General features: G+C 43.1%; 2 protein-coding genes across 3 annotated transcripts in view; both read left to right on the top strand.

Annotated features, from left to right (window-relative positions):
• intu (inturned planar cell polarity protein) overlaps nt 1-2,186 on the top strand; it is an 87,512-nt gene extending 85,326 nt beyond the window's left edge. Inside the window, exons 16-17 of one of the 2 annotated variants that reach the window (XM_069925242.1) lie at nt 165-277; nt 811-2,186. In XM_069925242.1, the coding sequence (XP_069781343.1) occupies nt 165-276 (112 nt within the window). In that variant the 3' untranslated portion in view covers nt 277; nt 811-2,186. Of the gene's footprint in view, nt 1-164; nt 533-810 lie in introns of those variants that run through there. The other variant, XM_069925243.1, reaches the window with a different exon arrangement.
• A 2,136-nt stretch (nt 2,187-4,322) lies between these two features.
• Nucleotides 4,323-22,076, top strand: part of LOC138756715 (ADP/ATP translocase 4-like) — a 60,930-nt gene continuing 43,176 nt past the window's right edge. Inside the window, 1 exon segment of the mRNA XM_069923105.1 lies at nt 4,323-4,368. Within this exon segment, the coding sequence (XP_069779206.1) occupies nt 4,323-4,368 (46 nt within the window).

A 22,076-nucleotide genomic window follows, 5' to 3' on the forward strand; every position in this document is an offset into this window, starting at 1 on the left:
CATCCATGTAACTTTGGGCAACAAAATAAAGTTCTCCTCCTTTGTGCCTTGAAGGACCATGGACATATTTAAATACATAATTTTCATTACACAGAACTAAAATTTTAATTTTCCTTGACATTGCTCACAGTCTTAGTAATTTTTTTCTTTTTTTTCCATTGCAGAAGACTTTTTGTCGATCTTCATCCTCAAGAGTTTTATGTATGTTTCCATGATTCTGTGACAGAGGTTGCTGTAGAGCTTGCTTTCAGACTTTCATTTGGATTGATTACATAATGTAAATATTAATTTAAGAACCATTTCTGAATGCATTTGATTTCCACATATGATGAAAACTTGGGCCCATAATTCTTCTCAGAATATTTCATGAATTTGAGCCTACATAAATGTGCATTCAAAATACCACAAATATTTTTGGTGAACCAGTAAATCATCAAGTAATTAAAAATACATATACAATCATCAAGAATATTTTCCAAATCGATCATGCTCTTATTTTATAGATCAATTCATACAATAAAGCAATTAATCTCTGGCTAGAAAATATTTAAATATAATTTCAATCTAAAGAGAAAAATAAGGATTTACAATATTTTAATTTCTTACTGGATTGTTTTTGAATTAAATATACATCAATATGAAATTTAACTATTACTTTAGATGTGCTTTTCAAGATAGTAAGAGACAATTTCTTTTTGTGCAAGTAACACATCTTAATTATGGCTGCTTTGGGAAAGATAATAAATGTAACTAAAGCATTGACTACGTCAATCAACATTGTCTAATTTCATTTATTAAATGATCATACAGAAACCAATAGTTCAAATCATTCCACACTTTCAACAAGATACGGAAGTTTGACAGCATTAGGAAAATAAAAGAGAAACAAGTTTTGTTTCAACTCCTTTTCAAATGAAGATAGTGACAAGCCTAAATGATTCCAATGGGTCACAGAATCTCCAGCCAACCAGTCACCCTTGACCCACTCCAGTTTGCATACTGCTGAAACAGGTCCAGAGCAGATGCCAACTCCACGGCCCCACACTCGGCCCTGGAACACCTGAACAACAAGGACACTTGTATCTGACTTCTATTTATCAACTCCATCTTCACTCTCAACACAATAGTACCAAACAACCTAATCTCCAAGACTTGATGTCAGAATTCCGATCAGCAATTGAATGTCTTTCTATCCTGCAAGACACAATCAGTAAGAATTGATGGAGCACCTCCTTGATAATCTTCCTCATTACTCAGTCACTCCCTGTGCATCCATGAGTGTGTGGCCAAACACAGCTCTATCTATAAATTTGTGGATGACACCACCTTCGTAGGCAAGATCTCCAACAATGATGAAGCAGAGTACAGAGGAGAGGTAGAATAACTTGCTGAGTTTCTCCAACATTTATGTGTTTTTTCACTTAAACACGGTGTCAACAGAATCTTGTGTTTGACCCCAAGAATAACTTGTGTCTCAGTTCCAGGACAACCACTCCCTCAATGTCAGCAAGACCAAGGAGCTGGTCATAGACTTCCAGAGAAGAGGAAGAGCTCACTCCCCAATCCACATCAATGGTACTAGAGTGGAGATAGTAAAGTTTTATTCCTCGGCATAAACATCTCCAGTCACTTGTCCTGGTCCATCCAGATTGATACAATGACCAAAAAAGCACACCAATGCATCTATTTCCTCAGAGGCCTAAGAAAATTTGACAAGTCATTATCTTCCCTTGACAACTAAAAGTGCATTCTATCAAGGTGCAGCTCTGTTGTATGGTAACAGCTCAGCCCAAGACTGCAAGAAATTGCAAACTATTATGAACCTGGCCAGAATATCATACATGCTCCCTCCCCTCCAATGACTTCATCTATAACTCCCACTGTCTTGGAAAAGCAGCCAACATCTTAAAAGACTCCTACCACCCCAACCACAATATCTTCACCCACGGTATGATCAGGAAGAAGATTGGCAAGTATGAGATAGTGCATCAAGGACATTTTATTTCCTGCCGTTATCAGACTTTTGAATGAACTGCAAAATAGTGAAATTCTGTTGCCTTTTTTCCTTATCTGATTGCTCTGCAGCTGTACATTTATACAGTATCTTATTGTACTATATTTGAGATGTTTAATTGCTCACAAAACAACCTCTATCATGTGACAATAAACTTGAACTTGAGTTTGAATCCTGTTAAAGAATGTCATGCATTATGATATCATTGTCTAATGCTGTTGATTATTTTACACACAGGAATTTTTAATCTTGAGAAGCTGGTAAATATTGAGGAGCTTGTGTTCTGGATTCTACAATAATCCAATTTTTGACAAGTGATTCTTACAAACCTTAGAGGTTACAGTTACCTGCTTACATTCTTAATTCCATTAATCAATTGTAGTAAGATTTGTAAAAACTGGTAATGATAAACTTTTTTCAAAACAGTCACAATGGTAGTATCATGTAATTTCCAGGTTTCTTTTGAGTACTTTATGGTTTGGTACATTTCTCTGCTTCTGGCCAATAAATAAACAAAATTCTTCCTGGGGCTTTCATCCATTGAGGCAAACAACTTTTGCCATAAACAATGGTACAACAGAAAGAAAAGAAATGGATTGAGCCCCTGATATCTCAAAATCCATGGATATATTGAACCATTAAATTAACTTGTAAAGTGAAGAACTGCAGATGCCAGAAATTCAGAAACTGCTAGATACAGTATACTCAGTTTGAATCATCTATGGTGAAACAAGAGTTAATATTTCAAGACTAACCTTCAATTGGAACTCAGTTTTAAAGAGAGGGGCAATAGGAAACAAGAAATGTCTGTTTTAGGCTGAAAACCAAGAATTGCTGAGGATACAAGTTTTGAAGTTAGCTGAGAGGGAAGTGAAGATTATTTTAATTACAGATAATCTGTTCAGAAGAAATGCAACACTTCCATTTCTACCAACATGTCCTCTCAGCACTTCGCCATTTGCCAACATACTTTTACCTCTTTCCTTCATACTATGCAGGATCCCATAGTCCTTCCTGTTAAAGCAGTAATTTATTAAATGTTTCATTGTATTGCAGTCCTTGTGTATTGCATTTGACATAGAGGATGCAGTATACATCAGAGAAACCAAACGCAGATCAGAAGAATGCTTTGCACAACTTCTTTCAGTTCGTCTAAGGGTGATCGTGAGCTGACAATCACCATGCATCTTAAATCACACAACCCCTGCCCCACACAACTTTGACGTCTCTGCCTTTGTCCTTCTACGTTGTGATCTTTCTTCAATTGTGATAATGAAACTTGATTTATTTTGTATTACTTGTTTTATCAACTCACAACCTCATGGAACACATCATTTTGTGCATCTAACCTAAGGTAGGACATTCCATTTCCAATACCCTCCAGTGGGCAGGAGGATCACCAAATCCAAATCACCACATCCCCTTTCCTTAAGATGTTCAGTCTAGGAACATTACATGGTAATACAGTATTCATTTCAATTTAAAGTTGAATTCAAACAAACATCAATTGTACAAATTTTTAAAGTGCAGTCTTTTGGAAATTCAGCCTGCCGGGTGCTTTGATAACACGTGTGACTCTTCTCAACACTTCTAGCATTGGTATTTCCTCTGTTGCTGTGCAGGCTGGATCATCTGCATTTGTCTCTTCTTACAGCGTCACTTGCGTTTTCAGCAGACTCTTTCAATTCTTCCTCAGTAATTGACCATCCTCTGCTCTTGACAGTGTAGGATCTTGGATTTACTTCCTCCAAAACAGTGGTCTCTTGTCCCAGGTGTTGGAATCTCTGAGTCTCACTGTATCATGTTGTACCAGTGGCTCTATGCTTCTTGCTGACTTGTAATAGTTTGCTTTTTGTTTCCTTTGCACATGCTTTTGTTTACATTTACATTTCACATCTCTGTTCTTGATTGGGTCTGCAGAGTAGACGAGTGTGGTGCATAGTATACGTTCCATCAGAAGCTCAGCAGGTGACATGCCATGTTCAGGTGGTGAGTAACTCAACAGAGCTAGATAAGGATTTGAGCCACTGTCTTGTGCTTTCTTGAGCAGCTGTTTAACGATAGGCTTTTTCAGGTGCATTATCCACTAAGAATGCGCCCGAAGAAGCGGCCTTTTAAATTGCAGTTCAGGTGGCAGCATTGAAAGCACAGCGCTGGCCACCTGAAAGGACAGCTGCGCCGGAATGCGCACCTGAGCGCATTCCGGCTCCTGTCCCTTGGGTTGTAAATTCAGGATGGCACAGCCAGCACGGGCTATCAGTGCAGGATGTCCCCACACTGATCCCGCTGCCCCACTCTCTCCCCACTCATGGGGCTGGACCGGCCGGCGGGGGAGGAGGCTGGAGCACCAGCAGGTGAGTACGGGGGCTGGGGCACTGGTGGGGGCTGGGGCACTGGTGGGGGTGGGGGGGTATGGGGGCTGGATTGGCCAGTGGGGGAGGAGGTTGGAGCACCGGTGGGTGAGTACAGGGGCTAAAGCGGCCTTCAGGGGAGAAGGAGGCTGCAGCGGCCGGCAGAGAGGTATGGGGGCTGGAGCACCGGCAGATGAGTAAGAGGGCTGGAGCATGGGTGGGGGGTATGGGGGCTGGAGTGGCTGGTGGGGGCTGGAGTGGCTGGTGGGGGCTGGAGTGGCTGGTGGGGGCTGGAGTGGCTGGTGGGGGCTGGAGTGGCTGGTGGGGGCTGGAGTGGCTGGTGGGGGCTGGAGTGGCTGGTGGGGGCTGGAGTGGCTGGTGGGGGCTGGAGTGGCTGGTGGGGGCTGGAGTGGCTGGTGGGGGCTGGAGTGGCTGGTGGGGGCTGGAGTGGCTGGTGGGGGCTGGAGTGGCTGGTGGGGGCTGGAGTGGCTGGTGGGGGCTGGAGTGGCTGGTGGGGGCTGGAGTGGCTGGTGGGGGCTGGAGTGGCTGGTGGGGGCTGGAGTGGCTGGTGGGGGCTGGAGTGGCTGGTGGGGGCTGGAGTGGCTGGTGGGGGCTGGAGTGGCTGGTGGGGGCTGGAGTGGCTGGTGGGGGCTGGAGTGGCTGGTGGGGGCTGGAGTGGCTGGTGGGGGCTGGAGTGGCTGGTGGGGGCTGGAGTGGCTGGTGGGGGCTGGAGTGGCTGGTGGGGGCTGGAGTGGCTGGTGGGGGCTGGAGTGGCTGGTGGGGGCTGGAGTGGCTGGTGGGGGCTGGAGTGGCTGGTGGGGGCTGGAGTGGCTGGTGGGGGCTGGAGTGGCTGGTGGGGGCTGGAGTGGCTGGTGGGGGCTGGAGTGGCTGGTGGGGGCTGGAGTGGCTGGTGGGGGCTGGAGTGGCTGGTGGGGGCTGGAGTGGCTGGTGGGGGCTGGAGTGGCTGGTGGGGGCTGGAGTGGCTGGTGGGGGCTGGAGTGGCTGGTGGGGGCTGGAGTGGCTGGTGGGGGCTGGAGTGGCTGGTGGGGGCTGGAGTGGCTGGTGGGGGCTGGAGTGGCTGGTGGGGGCTGGAGTGGCTGGTGGGGGCTGGAGTGGCTGGTGGGGGCTGGAGTGGCTGGTGGGGGCTGGAGTGGCTGGTGGGGGCTGGAGTGGCTGGTGGGGGCTGGAGTGGCTGGTGGGGGCTGGAGTGGCTGGTGGGGGCTGGAGTGGCTGGAGCACTGGTGGGTGAATACGGGGGCAGGGGCGGCCTGCTGGGAGGAGGTTGGTGCATTGGCAGAGGAGAAGATGGCTGGCAGGTGAGTACAGGGGCTGGAGTGGCCGGTGGGGGAGAAGGAGGCGCTTGAGTCGGGTACTGGCATTGTTTCGGCCAGCCCCTTCTCCCCCGATGGCCGGTCCAGCCCCTTTCTCTCCACTCCCGAAATCAGTCCCGAAAGTGTGGGGAAAGTCCACGCCGGCTGCCCGACAGTGAGGGGACTGATTTTGGGAGAGAGTGGGGCAGTGGGATCAGTGTGGGGACGTCCCTGCACTGAGAGCCCGTGCCGGCCACCTGACATTGTGGGGGCTGGGAGAAGAGGCATTCAGTGGGGAGGCCGCTGTGCTGCGGGGATTATCCCTCTCGGAGGAGCTTAACCCAACTCTCCTTTGCAGGTGTGAGAGATGAGTAAAAAATATGAAAATATGTGTAATGAATAAAGCCGGTATGAATAGGATAAGGGGTAGATAATAGAATGTAGAAAGTAAAGTTAGTCTGAATGAGATAGGGTCTTCTAGCCTGAGAGAGAGTCAGCAAGTTCCGCATATGTAATTAGTAAGCCTTAGACAGAATTAGCAAGTTCTGCATATAAGAGTTTAGTAAGCCCTGAGGGTTGGGAAGGTGTGAATAAGGACAAAGGCAGGTGAATAAGGACAATGACATGATGGGACACCGACAGGATACCCCCTGGTCCTCCAAGTTTACAGAAACAGCACGTAGGCAGACAGGATTGCCTAATGCCAAACTTATCCAGGAGTCAGAAGAATGTTGGGGGGAGGGTACCCCTACACTGAAAAATGAACTGTATAAAAGTTGGGTGAGCCCCAGTATATGTGTGTATTCCCAAGGTAAGGGGAAGCACCCAACTTTGCATTGTTGTATAATAAATGTTCTTTGTTCTCAATTTTTGTCTGGAGCAATTTCTGTGAAGGTACTTCTGTTTCTCACACAGGCACCTCCTGCGCATTCATGTGGCCTTCCCACAGCTGCATTCTGCCAAAATAAGCAGCTTTACAAGCAGGTCAATTGGCCACCTGAAAGTGCCTGATGTGAACTCCTTTCTCTGCTTTTCCATTTGGGGATGCAGAAGACTTGAAGTCATATGTTGGAAGTCAGGATTTTCTACAACTGTAGCATGGTCCACTGTCACTGTAGATGATTTGAGGAATTCCATATCTTGCAAAGATCAACCATGTATCTGATCACACATGTTGGGAGGCTGCACCATTTCAGGATAAGTTGGATAGATAATTTTTCCATCCAAGTGGAATAGATCAGTCCCAACTTCTGTCATGGTTCTTTTGGTAAGTCATTCATGGTCATGGGTTCCTTTCACTGCTTTGCATGATGTTTCAGACAGGTCTCACAGCTCAAGACCATCCTATCAATGTCAGCATTTATTCCTGGCCAATAAACAGCAGTTCTGGCTCTCCTCTTGGATTTTTCCATTCCTAGGTGTCTTTCATGCACTCCTTTCAGCATCTCTTGTCACAGTGATTGAGGAATGATAATTCTTCTCTATCTGAGTAGAAGCCCATTGATAACACTCAGCTCAACTCTGATGTTGTAGTATTGCTGACATTCACCTCTAGGCCATCCTTCATTCAGAATCTTGATGACCTTCTGAATAACTATGTCCTTTTCTGTTTCTGCTGCTATCTGCTTGGATTTCATGTCAGATACGGGAGGAGATCCAATGATCAGGTTCACGAGGAGATTCACATGTCTCTATGGAACTTGTTGGAATCTAGGGGTTAAAACATTATGAAAGAAATGATTAATTAATAAGTTTATATTTACTGCTTGGTTCAGGGAAAAAGAGGAATGTGATTAAGTGGCAATCACAGCATGGAGCAAAGTTGGCTGAGCAAAATGGTCTGCTCCCAAATACAGGGAGAGGAAATGCATAAAACGATTTAGGAGGAATGCTCAAACTGAAGGAGGTGGTGAGTTGCACAGGAGACACAGGCCAGACCAGAACAAAGAATGGCCTGCAAGAAACAAAGGGAATGGAAAACCAGTCTAGGAGGAAGATTAAGGCATGAGGAGGTGTTAAAGAGAACAGCAGAAATTGGCCAGACAAGAACAGAATGGTGATTAGAAATATCTGGGGATGAATTAATTTCTGATCAACACAACAGGATAGTCTGGCCTGGAGGATTAAGATGGGAGTGCTACACCCCAGATATCTGCAAAACAGGAGATGACTTGTGATAACCCTTATGCAAAAAGATCTAGCAAAGGAAGACAACTTTTGTTCTGTATGATAATGAAATCTAGCAAAGGAAGCCAACTTTTGTTCTGTATGATAAGGTTGACCTATATAAACTGAACCAACTGGACAATAGGGGTCAGTCTTGGGGAGTAGCTCACTGTGCAGGTGACCTATGAACTAATGAGTGACCCAGAGCTCTGTTAAGTTTTATTCTTGTGCTGTGTAATAAATTGACTGTTGAACCGAATACCTTCTCCTATCACTTCATTCAAAGAACACGCTGGACTCAGACTACACATAGACTAAATTAAGAGTAAGGTAAAGCCAGAGTCCGACAATTTGGTGACCCCGACGTGATGAAGATGGAGAAGTGACGGAAGAAAAAGATACGAAACACCGGTCGATTGTGGTGTGGTGATAACAAGTGACCATTCTACAAAGGGAGGTAAGCAGACGCCTGTTTAAACGAAGTTCTGCTATTGGCAAAGATAAATTGTGTGTTGTCACTACTCTGCAAAAGCCCTCGTTAAAGCCAAAGAATAAAACAAAAGGGGGTTGGAGTCCCCCTAGTAGAACGGGGTTGGAGTCCCCTGTAGTAGAAGGGGGTTGGAGTCCTCCTAGTAGAACAGGGTTGGAGTCCCCTGTAGTAGAAGGGGGTTGGAGTCCTCCTAGTAGAACGGGGTTGGAGTCCCCTGTAGTAAAAAGGGGGTTGGAGTCCTCCTAGTAGAAAGGGGGTTGGAGTCCTCCTAGTAGAACGGGGTTGGAGTCCCCTCGTAGCGATCTCGAGAGATAGCTTTAGACACTTGGCCAATTAGAATATGGTGTATGGTGATGGTTATTTGCTTCTATAGTGTGTAATAAGTATTTGATTAAGGATCGTGTACCATAGTAGTGTATAAGTATCTGTATAAGGTGCATTGTGATAGTTATTTGTTTTTATAGTGTGTAATAAGTATTTGATTAAGGATCGTATACCATAGTAGTGTATAATCAGTATCTGTATAAGGTGTATTGTTTTATAGTTATTTGCTTCTATAGTGGATAAGTATCTGTTTAGGAATCGTCTAGTGTATCATAATAGTTTATAATAAGTATTTGTTTAAGGATCGTGTGTAGTGTGCCGCTGGTGTTTATAATAACGTGGGAAGGGACGAAGTAGATTGCAGGGTGTCAAAATCCTACCAGGGGAGAGACCCAGTGAAGTACGAAGTATAAAGGGTTAAAGATCGGAACGGAGATGGAAAGAGTAAATAGGGATGTAGGGCAAGAGCTCGGGGGAGACAGAGGGGTTCCCCCATCTGTAAACCGACAGTGGGAAAAAACAAGGAATCAATTACTGGGAGGATTACCGAAGGGAGAGGAGGTACAGGCTATGGCACGGTACGAACAGATATGGAGAGAGCTGCAGAATCAGGGGAAGGTACCACGAGGGTTTGAAAAAATCCGGCTGGTACTGTACTTAGGAGAAGCAGAGAGGGAAGCAGCCAAGGAGGTACAGGAACATGAGGCAAAAGGACAAGGATCTATATGGAATAGAAGAAGGTTTAAACAACAGAGAGAAGTGAAGGAACAGAGAAGGGCAGATTTACACATTATGACATTGGCTTGCATGGCTGTGGAAGCGAACCTTCAACATGATATTAAAAAGGGACCCCTATCATAAAGGAGAAAACGGGGGAGGTGAAGCCGTCAGCCCCGCTATATCCAAAGTTACCAGCGACATTGCCACCACCTTATCCTATTCCCCAAATGCCAGCGATGCAGATAAGTGAGGGAATAGTGAATGTCACTGAGTTAACAGGTCCAGAACTACATGAGGCGAAGGAGAGACTGAAGAGAGTTGCGCAGGAGAGAGTGGAGGAAACAAAAGAGTGGGTGCACGAAGTACAGAACGATAGATGTGCAGTAAGGAAAAAAGTAAGGGAAACTAGTATGCGACTGGAAAAAACAAATGAGAGAGAGCAAGAACAGACACTTGAGAATGCCTTCTCGGTAGGAATGTCAGAGGATCACACCACCCCCACTCCTCACAATAGACAAAAGGAGTCAGAGGATGAGGAGATCTTGACCTTTTTGAGTCAGTGTAGGGAGAGTTGGACTGATAAAGCAGGACTACACCCAGCCACAGATCCCTTGCAGACTACACTCTTTAGGGCTGCAATAACAAGTGGACTGCCAGCTGTAGTTTGGGAAGCGTTAGAGAATAACCCTGATATTCCTGGCTGCTCGAGTGAGCAATGGGAAAAACATTTGACCCATCACATGAAACGTTACAGGGCTAAGCAAAAGGAGGACAAACAAATTATGGAGTCTGCACAAGTGCAACTCCTTAAGCTTCAATTGGAAGAGGCTAGGAAAAAGGCAAACGAGGCAAAAAAGAATTCCTCAAAGGGTGCGAACCAGATGATTCAGCAGCCTCCGCAGCCACCACAAGGGAATAATATGAGTTGGCCCCATATTGGGCACCGGGTCCCACCTATGTGGCCAGAATGGGAGGTCCAATGGGGGGATTCCGAGTAAGAGGGAGAGGTCGGGGTGCTCCACGAATGCAACCAGCCGTATGTTTTGTATGCAGTCAGCCAGGACACTGGAAGAGAGACTGCCCCCTAGCTTGGGATCCTCGGGACACTGGGGAAAATGAGCATTGCGTCCAGCCCCAGAGATCGTCAGTGCCACCCCCAGTACTTCAGGCACCCTATGCGGCTCAAGCTCCGAAGAGACAATTCCCTTTGCTGACAGAGGAGGAGCAATATTGCCCACAGTGACGGAGCCCGAGCACCCACGAGCAGGCTAGGTTGGCAGACTCTTTCCTGCAGATTAAAGTAATGGACATGGAAGTATCCTTTTTAGTGTATACGGGAGCCAGATTTTCAACACTCACAGGCACTGAATTTCAAGATAAAACATCATCCTCTAGCGTCCAGCTGATAGGGTTCTCGGGTACACCAGAAAATCTGCCGTTTTCTACACCACTAGTCACTTCTGTGGCGGGACAGACTTTTACACATCAATACATTTTGTCAGCCAGGTGCCCTACAAATCTTTTGGGCAGACACCTGCTGGTCAGGTGCGGAGCATCGATCCTTTGTGGACCCAGCGGAATAGAGGTCACCTTTCCAAATGGATATTCTATGAACTGTTCAGTAACTACACTTCATTCCGGTTCTCAGATGTTGTTGGCGGCAACTGGAGGATCCGCGTCTGAGGGACAATGGGCTGACATTTACTGGGGGCTGTTGGAACCAGAGGACCCACAGAAGGGAGGGCTGCTAAAGCTTTATAATCAATGGAAGCCGTGGATCCAGACGTTACACCCGTATACCCCTCCCTCGGACCCCCCCCCCCATATGACCCTCTTTTACGATAGGGATGGGGATGAAATGTATCAGCATGCCTTTTATGAAGAGGTAGAGGGCATGCTATGGGAAATTAATTCGGACTACATAGTGGTAGGAAAGGAGGGAGTGGCTGCTACGGTGGCACTGACATCTGAACAGCTGGAATGGTATGAGATGGCAGGTGAGGCCATTCCTCATGTCACCCTTGCAATTGGCACTACTCACCAGGCAAAAAATTTGGGACCGATGTGTCGGAACTTGATGTCCCTTAGTGACTGATCTGACACCCAATTACCGACAGTGCAGTTCTCCTCATCTGGTCAGGCATACAGAATTTTGTCCCCGACATATGATCGAGTCCTCCTTGAGCATAGACAGATTGAACGCTTTCATGGCAGAGAGAAGATGGATCACCCCGACTCGGCCCCTATGCTAGATTCTCTCCCTGAGAACCTGTGGTCAGTGGGATCAGCAGATGTGGGTTTTTGTCAGCAGGTTGATCCCATAACCTTCGAACTGTCAGATTACACCCCTATTTGGCAGATGCAGTATCCCCATAAACCCATAACCTTCGAACTGTCAGATTACACCCCTATTTGGCAGATGCAGTATCCCCACAAACCTGAAGCTGAGGAAGGTTTGGCAAAGACCATTGATGGCCTTATCTATTCAGGGGTGTTGGAACATTCGCGTTCTAGTTGGAATACACCCATTTTACCTGTTCCTAAACAAGACATGGGCAAATATCGGATGGCCCATGACTTAAGGCGCATCAATGGTATTGTGCGAACACCCACAGTTCCAGTACCAAACCCATATACTGCCATGACTACTTTAACCCCTAACCACAAGTGGTTCTCTTGCATAGATTTAGCGAATGCTTTCATTTGCTTGCCGCTGGCAAAATCATTAAGAGATGTGTTTTCGTCCACATATAGAGGTAGAAAGTTGCGGTATACTAGGCATCCGCAGGGCTTTATCTTATCTCCAGGGATTTTCAATCAGGTGGTGAAAGAAAAGCTGGGGGGGCTAGCACTGCCAGGTGGGGTAGTTCTGATCCAGTATGTAGATGACATCCTATTAGCAGCACCTGATCATACTTCCTGTTTGGAGGCCACCTGTCTCCTGCTAGTGCAGCTGTTCAAGGCAGGCTTTAAAGTCTCTCGCTCAAAGCTGCAATGCTGCAAACAGGTGGTCACCTTTTTAGGGAGAATGGTCTCAGCGAAAGGCACCGGGATTTCCCCTACACATCGAACAGCGATACTACATCATCCAAAACCAAAGACAGTAAAAGAGATGCTTTCGTTTTTGGGTTTGTCAGGTTATAGTAGGCAGTTTATCCCATCGTATGGTGAGTTGACACATCCACTGCGAACTTTGGTGAATGAGCAGGGGATGAGGAATCTGGGAGCTACACTTGATTGGACTGCACAGGCTGAGATGAGTTTTATTCTATTGAAGCAAGCTCTTACAACAGCTACAGATTTGGCGATTCCAAATTATAAACTACCTTTCTTTTTGGATGTTTCTGAAAAAGCACACACAATTGATGGTGTTCTTTTTCAGAAAAAAAGGGGGTGGAAGATGTGTGCTCATGTATGTGAGTATCACACTAGACCCAACGGAAGACAGACACCCACCATGTACGAGACATGCAGCGGGAGTAGCAAAGATTCTACAAAAGGTGGCACACATAGTAATGGGACATGGCCTGACGGTATTAACAACACATAGTATTGTAGCATTTGTGAGCTCGACAGCATTTACAATGACTTCGCTAAGGCAGACGAGACTAAAAAAGATCCTGAATGCTCCAAATGTTACGTTTACCCATGAAGGCATTAACATGGCAGACAATATGGGAGAGGGAGAACCACACTGTTGTGAGAAGAGGGTAGTGAAGGATATTAAAATAAGACCTGACTTACAGGCTACACCCTTAAGAGAACCAGATGAAACCTTGTTTACAGATGGGTGCTGTTATAGACACCCCACAGATGGATTGAAAGCTGCCTAAGCGGTGGTACGAAAAACTACAGGAGGATTTGAAGAAATCATTACAGGGACAGTGAGAGGAAAGGAGTCAGCACAACTCGCAGAACTACAGGGAATGATAGCAGCATTAGAATGGGCAGAAGGGATGGAGGTCAATATATATATACAGACTCGGCATATGTGGTAGGGACAATACAGGTTGAACTTAGTCAATGGATTAGAAGTGGGTTTTTAACAGCAGCAATGACCCCAATTAAACACGAGAAGGACGTTAGGAAACTGGTTGAGGCTCTCCTGAAACCAAGGGCATTAGCAGTTCTTAAATGTAAAGGACATGATAGAACAGATACGATGGTGGCTCGGGGAAATCAGGAAGCGGACATGGCCACTAAAAGGGCAGCAGGATACGGCCCTCAGTTTATTATGATACAGGCAGACAGAACAGCACATGACTTATTACCACCATGTAGGGTAGAAGTAATAGTACAGGAACAAGCAAAGGCATCACCTCAGGAAAGGATGGTATGGGAGGAAAGGGGGGCAACCGAGGATCAAGGACTATGGAGATCGATAGACGGGAGGCCAGTTTTACCATCTGTTCTCATGAAACCCCTCCTCGAGGAGGCGCATGGGCTAACACACTGTGGAAAGAAGCAGATGATATTCCTGCCGGCGATGGTGGAGAACCATATTAGAGAGTGTGAGGTATGTATAACTTTCAATGTCAAGGCGACTGTAAAGCCACATGAAGGACAGTTCCCGTTACCAAAGTTACCAAGGCAGGAAATCGTACTTGATTATACGGACATGATTGAGAGGGTAAGTGGCTATCGATACCTCTTAGTAGCCGTAGATGTGTTGACAGGGTGGCCAGAGGCAATCCCTGCCAAAAGAGAAGATGCAAGGACGGTATGTAAATTCCTGATCAACCAGTATATTCCGAGACACGGATTTCCTAGAAAAATTAGGTCCGATAATGGAAGTCATTTTAAGAATAACGATCTACAGGAGGTAGAAGCGATGTTGGGATTGAAAGATGCCTTTGGAACGGTGTACCATCCACAATCCCAAGGGAAAGTGGAGAGGATGAACCAAACAATAAAAGGTAAGATCGGGAAAGTACAGGCACGGACCAAACTAAATTGGGTGGATGCGTTGCCCCTGGCATTAATGTCAATAAGGAGTTCGGTAAGTTCTGTGACAGGATTTACTCCATATGAACTACAAACAGGGCACCAGTTTCCAGGACCAGGAGCCGGAATTCAGACTACGAAGAATGAGGTAAGTTCAATGGGATGCAAACTTTATTATGAAAAACTAACGGCTCTGGTGTCAGATTTTTCACAACAGGTCACAAGTCCCAACAGAGAAGGGGAAACACCGATACCTTCAGTCGCGGAGTGGGTTCTGCTAAAGGTCATCAAAAGAAAGTGGTCGGAGCCCAGGTGGACAGGACCCTACAGAGCGGTGGAGAGAACGTCCCACGCGGTTCGACTACAGGGAAAAAGCGAGACGTGGTATCATTGGAGTCTGAACAGCCATGGACCCACCGACACGGACACTGGAACAGATTCGAACGGAGATGACTGGGACTCTGTGAAGAAACCACGGACTAAGAACACTTAACATCCCTTTTTAAAGAGACTATTGGACTACAGTGATTGTGTATCAGTGGTTGACGGTATAATCCATTTATTGGCATCAAAACAATGAAGGGAGCTGGGATGAATACTATGTGGGGACTATGGGTGATGTTGTTCCTAGCCCTTGAAGCATCTGGAGAAGGAAACAACTGTACAAAGGGTTTGTGGTCAGCCTGGGAGGCCCATAACGAACTGAAACAGTACTTTGCGGATTGGACTGACGTTTCTGAACACTGTGTTGGGGGCCCCCACTGGACTGAAGTGTGTTCATAATGGCCAAGTTTGTAAGGTTAAGTTTAACAAGGGGTCGGAGATGCCGGTCCTTGCAAAAACTCATGAGGTCTTGGTCCCATAAGTTAACTGGTGGTTGGTCTCATTTTCATGAGACCAAAAGGGGGACTGTTGGAATCTAGGGGTTAAAACATTATGAAAGAAATGATTAATTAATAAGTTTATATTTACTGCTTGGTTCAGGGAAAAAGAGGAATGTGATTAAGTGGCAATCACAGCATGGAGCAAAGTTGGCTGAGCAAAATGGTCTGCTCCCAAATACAGGGAGAGGAAATGCATAAAACGATTTAGGAGGAATGCTCAAACTGAAGGAGGTGGTGAGTAGCACAGGAGACACAGGCCAGACCAGAACAAAGAATGGCCTGCAAGAAACAAAGGGAATGGAAAACCAGTCTAGGAGGAAGATTAAGGCATGAGGAGGTGTTAAAGAGAACAGCAGAAATTGGCCAGACAAGAACAGAATGGTGATTAGAAATATCTGGGGATGAATTAATTTCTGATCAACACAACAGGATAGTCTGGCCTGGAGGATTAAGATGGGAGTGCTACACCCCAGATATCTGCAAAACAGGAGAGGACTTGTGATAACCCTTATGCAAAAAGATCTAGCAAAGGAAGACAACTTTTGTTCTGTATGATAATGAAATCTAGCAAAGGAAGCCAACTTTTGTTCTGTATGATAAGGTTGACCTATATAAACTGAACCAACTGGACAATAGGGGTCAGTCTTGGGGAGTAGCTCACTGTGCAGGTGACCTATGAACTAATGAGTGACCCAGAGCTCTGTTAAGTTTTATTCTTGTGCTGTGTAATAAATTGACTGTTGAACCGAATACCTTCTCCTATCACTTCATTCAAAGAACACGCTGGACTCAGACTACACATAGACTAAATTAAGAGTAAGGTAAAGCCAGAGTCCGACAAACTCTTATTGAGTGCTTCACTCTACGTCATCGCCATGGACAGCACATCAGCCAGCACAATAAGTTTCCCCTGGTGTGTACTCCAAATCAATGTCGTAACATTGTAGCTTCATCATCAGTCTTTGGATTTGAGGTGACATCTCACTGAGGTTTTTTTTGATTATAGTGTTAAGAGCCCAAAGGATCCCAAAACCCAGCAGCAATCAACATTCACCAAGACAAGTGAAAGAAAAGTTATTTTAATCAACTTTAAACATGAAAAATAGAATCAAACTTTAACTTAACTCTATACTTAACTAACCCAAATTAACCCCCTTCTAATTCTAAGCACACGTGTATGTAATGTGTGTGTAAATTTAAGAAAAGTTATTTGGTTCACAGTTCAATCTCACTTCTTCCAAGTTCTCTGGATGCAGAAAATTCTTATACTGTGCACAGAATTTAACATGTATAAAGTTCACCAGGCTTTGGTGCTCAAAAGGTAAATATTTACCACTCAGGAAGATTCTTGTAGGGTTTGCAGAGAGAGATTTGTTGTTCCAGGATTTCCACAACTGAGGTACCACTATTAATCACCTCAATGTCTCACTGATGAAACTTGCCCCTTCAGGGTTTTCCAGATGGTAACCTCTTTCTTTCAGGCCACCACAGAGTTCCGTTCTATTCCTTTATTTCAAGAGAAACATCAGGCAGATAGCACTTCCAGCCATCCACTGGTTTGCAGCTTTTCATCAGTTTCACACACACAAGCTGAGAGGGCTTCTCTCCCTCTCTCTCCAACTGAAACTTCCAGCAAGCCCATGTGACTCTCTCACTTGCAAAAACCCCCACCTTCTTCAGCAAACAACAGGAGTTATCCTTCTGCTCAAGTTGTTGTCTTAGATAAACAAAACCCAGGAGTGCACTGTGTCAAAACCCTTGAAAAGAGCTTCCAACAGCCAGAGTGTCTCCAGTCCATTCATTTTATGACGTCAGTTCAATTAACACCTACTTGTGAATGTGCATACAGTCTCCAGAGATTTTCAGTATTTCTTCAGTCTTTCAAATAAGATCTGTTTTAAAATGTGTATATGTATGTAACCTACTCTAAATCTTACAAATTCTCCCCAAATGTTACCAAATTCTCCCAAATTATAAATCCATTACAATAGCTATTACTGCCTTGTGGTCTGTCTGCCATGAATTTTGGTAGACTATACACATACCTGTGGCATTTCTCGAGTTCATAGACCAAACCTAGGCACTCTCTTTATCTGTGCATATTGTCATTCAGATGTGGTTAAAGTCCTTGATATGTACACAACTGGCCTCCAATCTTCTCCAACAGCCTGAAGTAGTACAGCACTTATTCCATTTTTTGAAGTGTCCGTAGGTATTTTCGTCCTTCTGTCAGGTCAAAGAATGTCAAAAGCATTGGTTCTGTAATTAGATTGGTTTTCAGTCATCTCCATTCTTCTTCATGGTTGGCCATCCACTTGAATTCACATTTGTCATGTAACAACTCCCTCAGGTACATTGTTTTGGAAGACAGGTTTGGTATGAATTTACCAATGAAATTGATTATTCCCACCACTCGCAATATACCCTTTTTGTCTGTGAGTCTGGGTATTTTTAGATTTGCTTTCACCTTCCTCTTGTCTGGCTTCACACCTGCCTCGAACAGCTTATCTCCCAGAAAGATGACTTCCTTCACACCAAGCTGACATTTTGCTCTCTTTAGCTTTAATCCATTCTTCTGGATGTGTTATGGCACTTTGATGAGCCTCTCGTGTGAATCCCCATAGGACCATGTCATCCATGTACATGTGTACCCCATTTATGCCTTCTCTGATGTGCTCTATTGACCTGTGGAACACTTCAGAGCTGAGGAAATTCTAAAAGCCATCCTCAGACAGGAGTATCAGCCAAATTGTATTGAATGTACAGTATTTCGTGCTATTTTCATGCAGTTTTATTTGCCAGAAGCCCTGGGATGCATCCGATTTGGTGAAAAACTTTACACCAACCATCTCACTTGTAATTTCATCCCTGGTTGGAATCTGATCATGTCCCCTCTTTATAGTGGCATTCGAGTCTTTTGGGTCCATGCACATGGATAGGTTCTTTTTGACACACACCACTGAGTTCACTGATTCTGTGAGCTCCTTCATGACCCCTAGTGTCATCATTCGGTTGAGTTCCTGCTTGAGCTTTTAGTGGCGCTGGAACCCGCCTCAGGGCATGGACAACTGGCTGTGTGTCCTCCTTTAACTGTATCTTGTAGGTGAATGGTAGAACTCCAAACCCCTTGAAGATGTCTGGAAATTGATCCAGCATTTCCTCTATGCTGTTCTGTGCATTGGCGCTGTTAATGTGGTACACCCTCTTGGCTAGATCTAAGTTTTCACATGCTTTGTCATCAAACAGTCATGTCCATCTGGGACTACTACAAACATGAAGTGGTGCTCTTTACCTTTAATTTTCACCTTGAGTCTACATTCCTTTAGTGTCAATGTGGTGTCCATTGTAGGCCTTGAGTAGAACAGATTTTGGATGGAAATGTGGCTTTATCTTCATTGCCCTGATGTCGCACTCACAGATCAAATTGACCTTTTCCCCTGTGTCCAGCTTGAAAGGAATATCTGCGCCATTTGCATGCAATGGCACTGTCCACTTGTCCTGATGAATTGTTGTTTGCAGGGCCAGATTAATTTAGTAGCAAAAGTAGCATAAGCTACATGCCACACATTTTCAAGGGCCCCATGCTAAATGCTTGCAAGGTATTAATTCTGATTCTGCACTTGCTCTATTACTGTAGTACTTACTATATATATACTGCCTTCAACTTTTATGAACAACTTGGTGTTTAAGGTTAGTGATTTTAGCCAATTATATCCTTTAATTGGGTTATTATTTTAGCATAGTAATTAATGGAAGTGTGTGATACAAATATGACACATAAATACAAAGGTATTTTAAACTAAAGTCATAGCTGCCACACAAAGATGAAAACAAAATGGTATTATTCTGTTTCATTGGATTCTACTCCAGATATATCTAATGTGGACCAGTTGACTTTGACTGTGCGCTATGTTTTGCCATCTGGACCAGTTGAAAGATTTGTGAAGTTTTTGGATATAGAAAGTAATAGTGCTGAACAGGTCGCTCAAAGTTTACTTGATTTTTTTAAAGGAAAATGGCATTGATATAAAAGACTGCCATGGTCAAAGGTATGACAATGCGAGCAACATGAGTGGCAAGTATAGTGGCTTACAAGTACAAATTAAAGAGAAGAATGAGTTTGCAGATTACATGATTAGATTCCAACCAGGGATGAAATTATAAGTGAGATGGTTGGAGTAAAGTTTTTCACCAAATTGGATGCATCCCAGGACTTCTGGTAAATAAAACTGCATGAAAATAGCACGAAATACTGTACATTCAATACAGTTTTGCACATTCACTAAATTTGGTTGGAAAATGTATTTACTGCTGAATGTTGTCAAGAAGCATTAATTTTCTTTGAATTTCTAGGAAGCCTGTACACTTTTTTTCTGCTTCCACCTATTGGTGGGATCTATTATATGTTGCATTTTTTTAAATAATTTTTTATTTAATACTTCACTGTGAACCACTTCAATAACAAATGTGTACATTATATGTAGAACAGATTTTGGATGGAAATGTGGCTTTATCTTCATTGCCCTGATGTCGCACTCACAGATCAAATTGACCTTTTCCCAAATGTGTACATAACAATATAACAATATTTCATCATTAAATATACAGTGATATTTTCCCCCCACCCTCCCTACCCCTTATTACATAAAAATAAAAGAAAGAAGAAAATAAATAAACAATAAAAGAATACAAAAGAGAAAAAAAATTGTGTCATCTTAAATTCCATATTTAAATATTTTCATAATTGTAGCTTATCATTTTAAGAGATGGAGGTCTGAAATCGGTGGTTTCTTGTATACTCTATATATGGTTTCCAAATTTGTTCAAATAAAGTATATTTGTCTTTTAGATTGTAGGTAATTTCTTTATAATGGAATACACTTGTTCATTTCTATGTATCATGTATCTTTTTTCTCCAAGCCAATGAACATTTATTGTGATTTATTTTATAATTTTTTTATATTTCACACTGTGAACCAGAACAACCAAAATATGTACAAACGTTTCTCATTAATTATACACAATGGCATTTTCCCCCCTTTTTTCCCCTTCCCTCCCTCCCCCCTTCCCACCCCCTTCCAAAACCAATAAATATTCAACATATACAATACAATAAAACCATAAAACAATGTCTTCACACAAAGAAAAACAAACAAGAAAAATGTATCATCTATTTTCATACACTAAATCGAAGAGTTTTGTCTTCTTATCATTTTAGGATATGGAGGTCCGAGGCAAGCTCTCTCTGTTATGTTCCATGTATGGTTCCCAAATTTGTTTGAACAATGTGACTTAATTTTTTTAATTATATGTTATTTTTTCCAATGGAATACATTTATTCATTTCCTTGTACCATTGCTGTATTCTCAGGCTCTCTTCCATTTTCCAAGTTGACATTACACATTTTTTTGCTATTGCTTAGGCTATCATAATAAATCTTTTTTGTGCTTTATCCAATTTGAAGCCTAATTCTTTATTTCTTATGTTACTTAAAAGATCTCTGAATTTTTTGGTACGTTATTTTTTGTGAATTTATTTATTATCTGATTTAGTTCTTCCCAAAACGTATTCACTTTTGTACATGGCCAAATTACATGTATTGTTCCCATTTCCTTCTTACAATGAAAATACCTATCTTATAAGGTTAGATCCCATTCTTTTAATTTTTGAGGAGTGATATATAACCTGTGTAACCAATTATACTGTATCAGGCGTAACCTTTTGTTTATTGTATTCTTCATAGTTCCAGAACATAACTTTTCCCATACTTCATTCTTTATGTTTAAATCCTTTTCCCACTTTCGTTCAGGTTTATAGCTTATTTCCTCAATTTCCTTACCTTGCAGCTTAATGTACACATTTGTTATAAATCTTTTCATTATCATTATTTCTGTAATCACATATCCAAAGCTGCTTCCTTCTGGTAATCTCAATCTGTTTCCCAATTTATCCTTTAAATAGGCTTTCAGTTGATGGTATGCAAACACTGTACTGTGAGTTATTCCATATTTGTCCTTCAACTGTTCAAATATTAATAAATTATTTCCCAAAAAACAATTTTCTATTCTTTTGATTCCTTTTCTCTCCCATTCTCTAAAGGAAAAGTTATCTATTGTTAAAGGGATTTGTGGATTTTGCATCAATAACAATTTTAGTATTTGGTAATTCATTGTTTTCCTTTCTACATGGATCTTCTTCCATATATTAAGTAAATGATGCAATACTGGTGAGCTTTTATATTGCACCAGCTTCTCATCCCACTTATAAAGTATATGTTCTGGTACCTTCTCCCCTATTTTATCTAGTTCTATCTTAGTCGAGTCTGGTTTTTCTCTCGTCTGGTAAAAATCTGATAAATACCTTAATTGTGCGGCTCTATAATAATTTCTGAAGTTTGGTAACCTCTCTGTTAATTTATCTAATGCTACCCTCAGTTTCCCCCCTTTCCACAAGAATTTCCTTATTATTCTCTTTAGTTCATCAAAGAATTTCTCTGTTAAGGGAATTGGTAACTTTTGAAATAAGTATTGTTTCCTTGGGAACACATTCATTTTAATGCAGTTTACCCTCCCTATCAACGTTAGTGGTAGTTCTTTCCAAAGTTCTAAGTCTTCCTGCACTTTCTTTATTAGTGGCTTAAGTTATTATCTAACCTTATTCCAAGGTATTGGATTGCTTGTGCTTGCCATTTAAATGGAGATTCTTTTTTAAGTTTTGTGTAATCTACATTACTCATTGCCATCACTTCACTTTTATTTGCGTTGACCTTGTACCCCGATATTTCTCCATATTCCTTCAATTTCTTATGTAATTCTTTTATTGATATCCCTGGTTCTGTTAGATATACTATAATGTCATCTGCAAATAAACTGA

Source organism: Narcine bancroftii, chromosome 3 (genome assembly GCF_036971445.1).
Source record: "Narcine bancroftii isolate sNarBan1 chromosome 3, sNarBan1.hap1, whole genome shotgun sequence".
NCBI lineage: Eukaryota > Metazoa > Chordata > Chondrichthyes > Torpediniformes > Narcinidae > Narcine > Narcine bancroftii.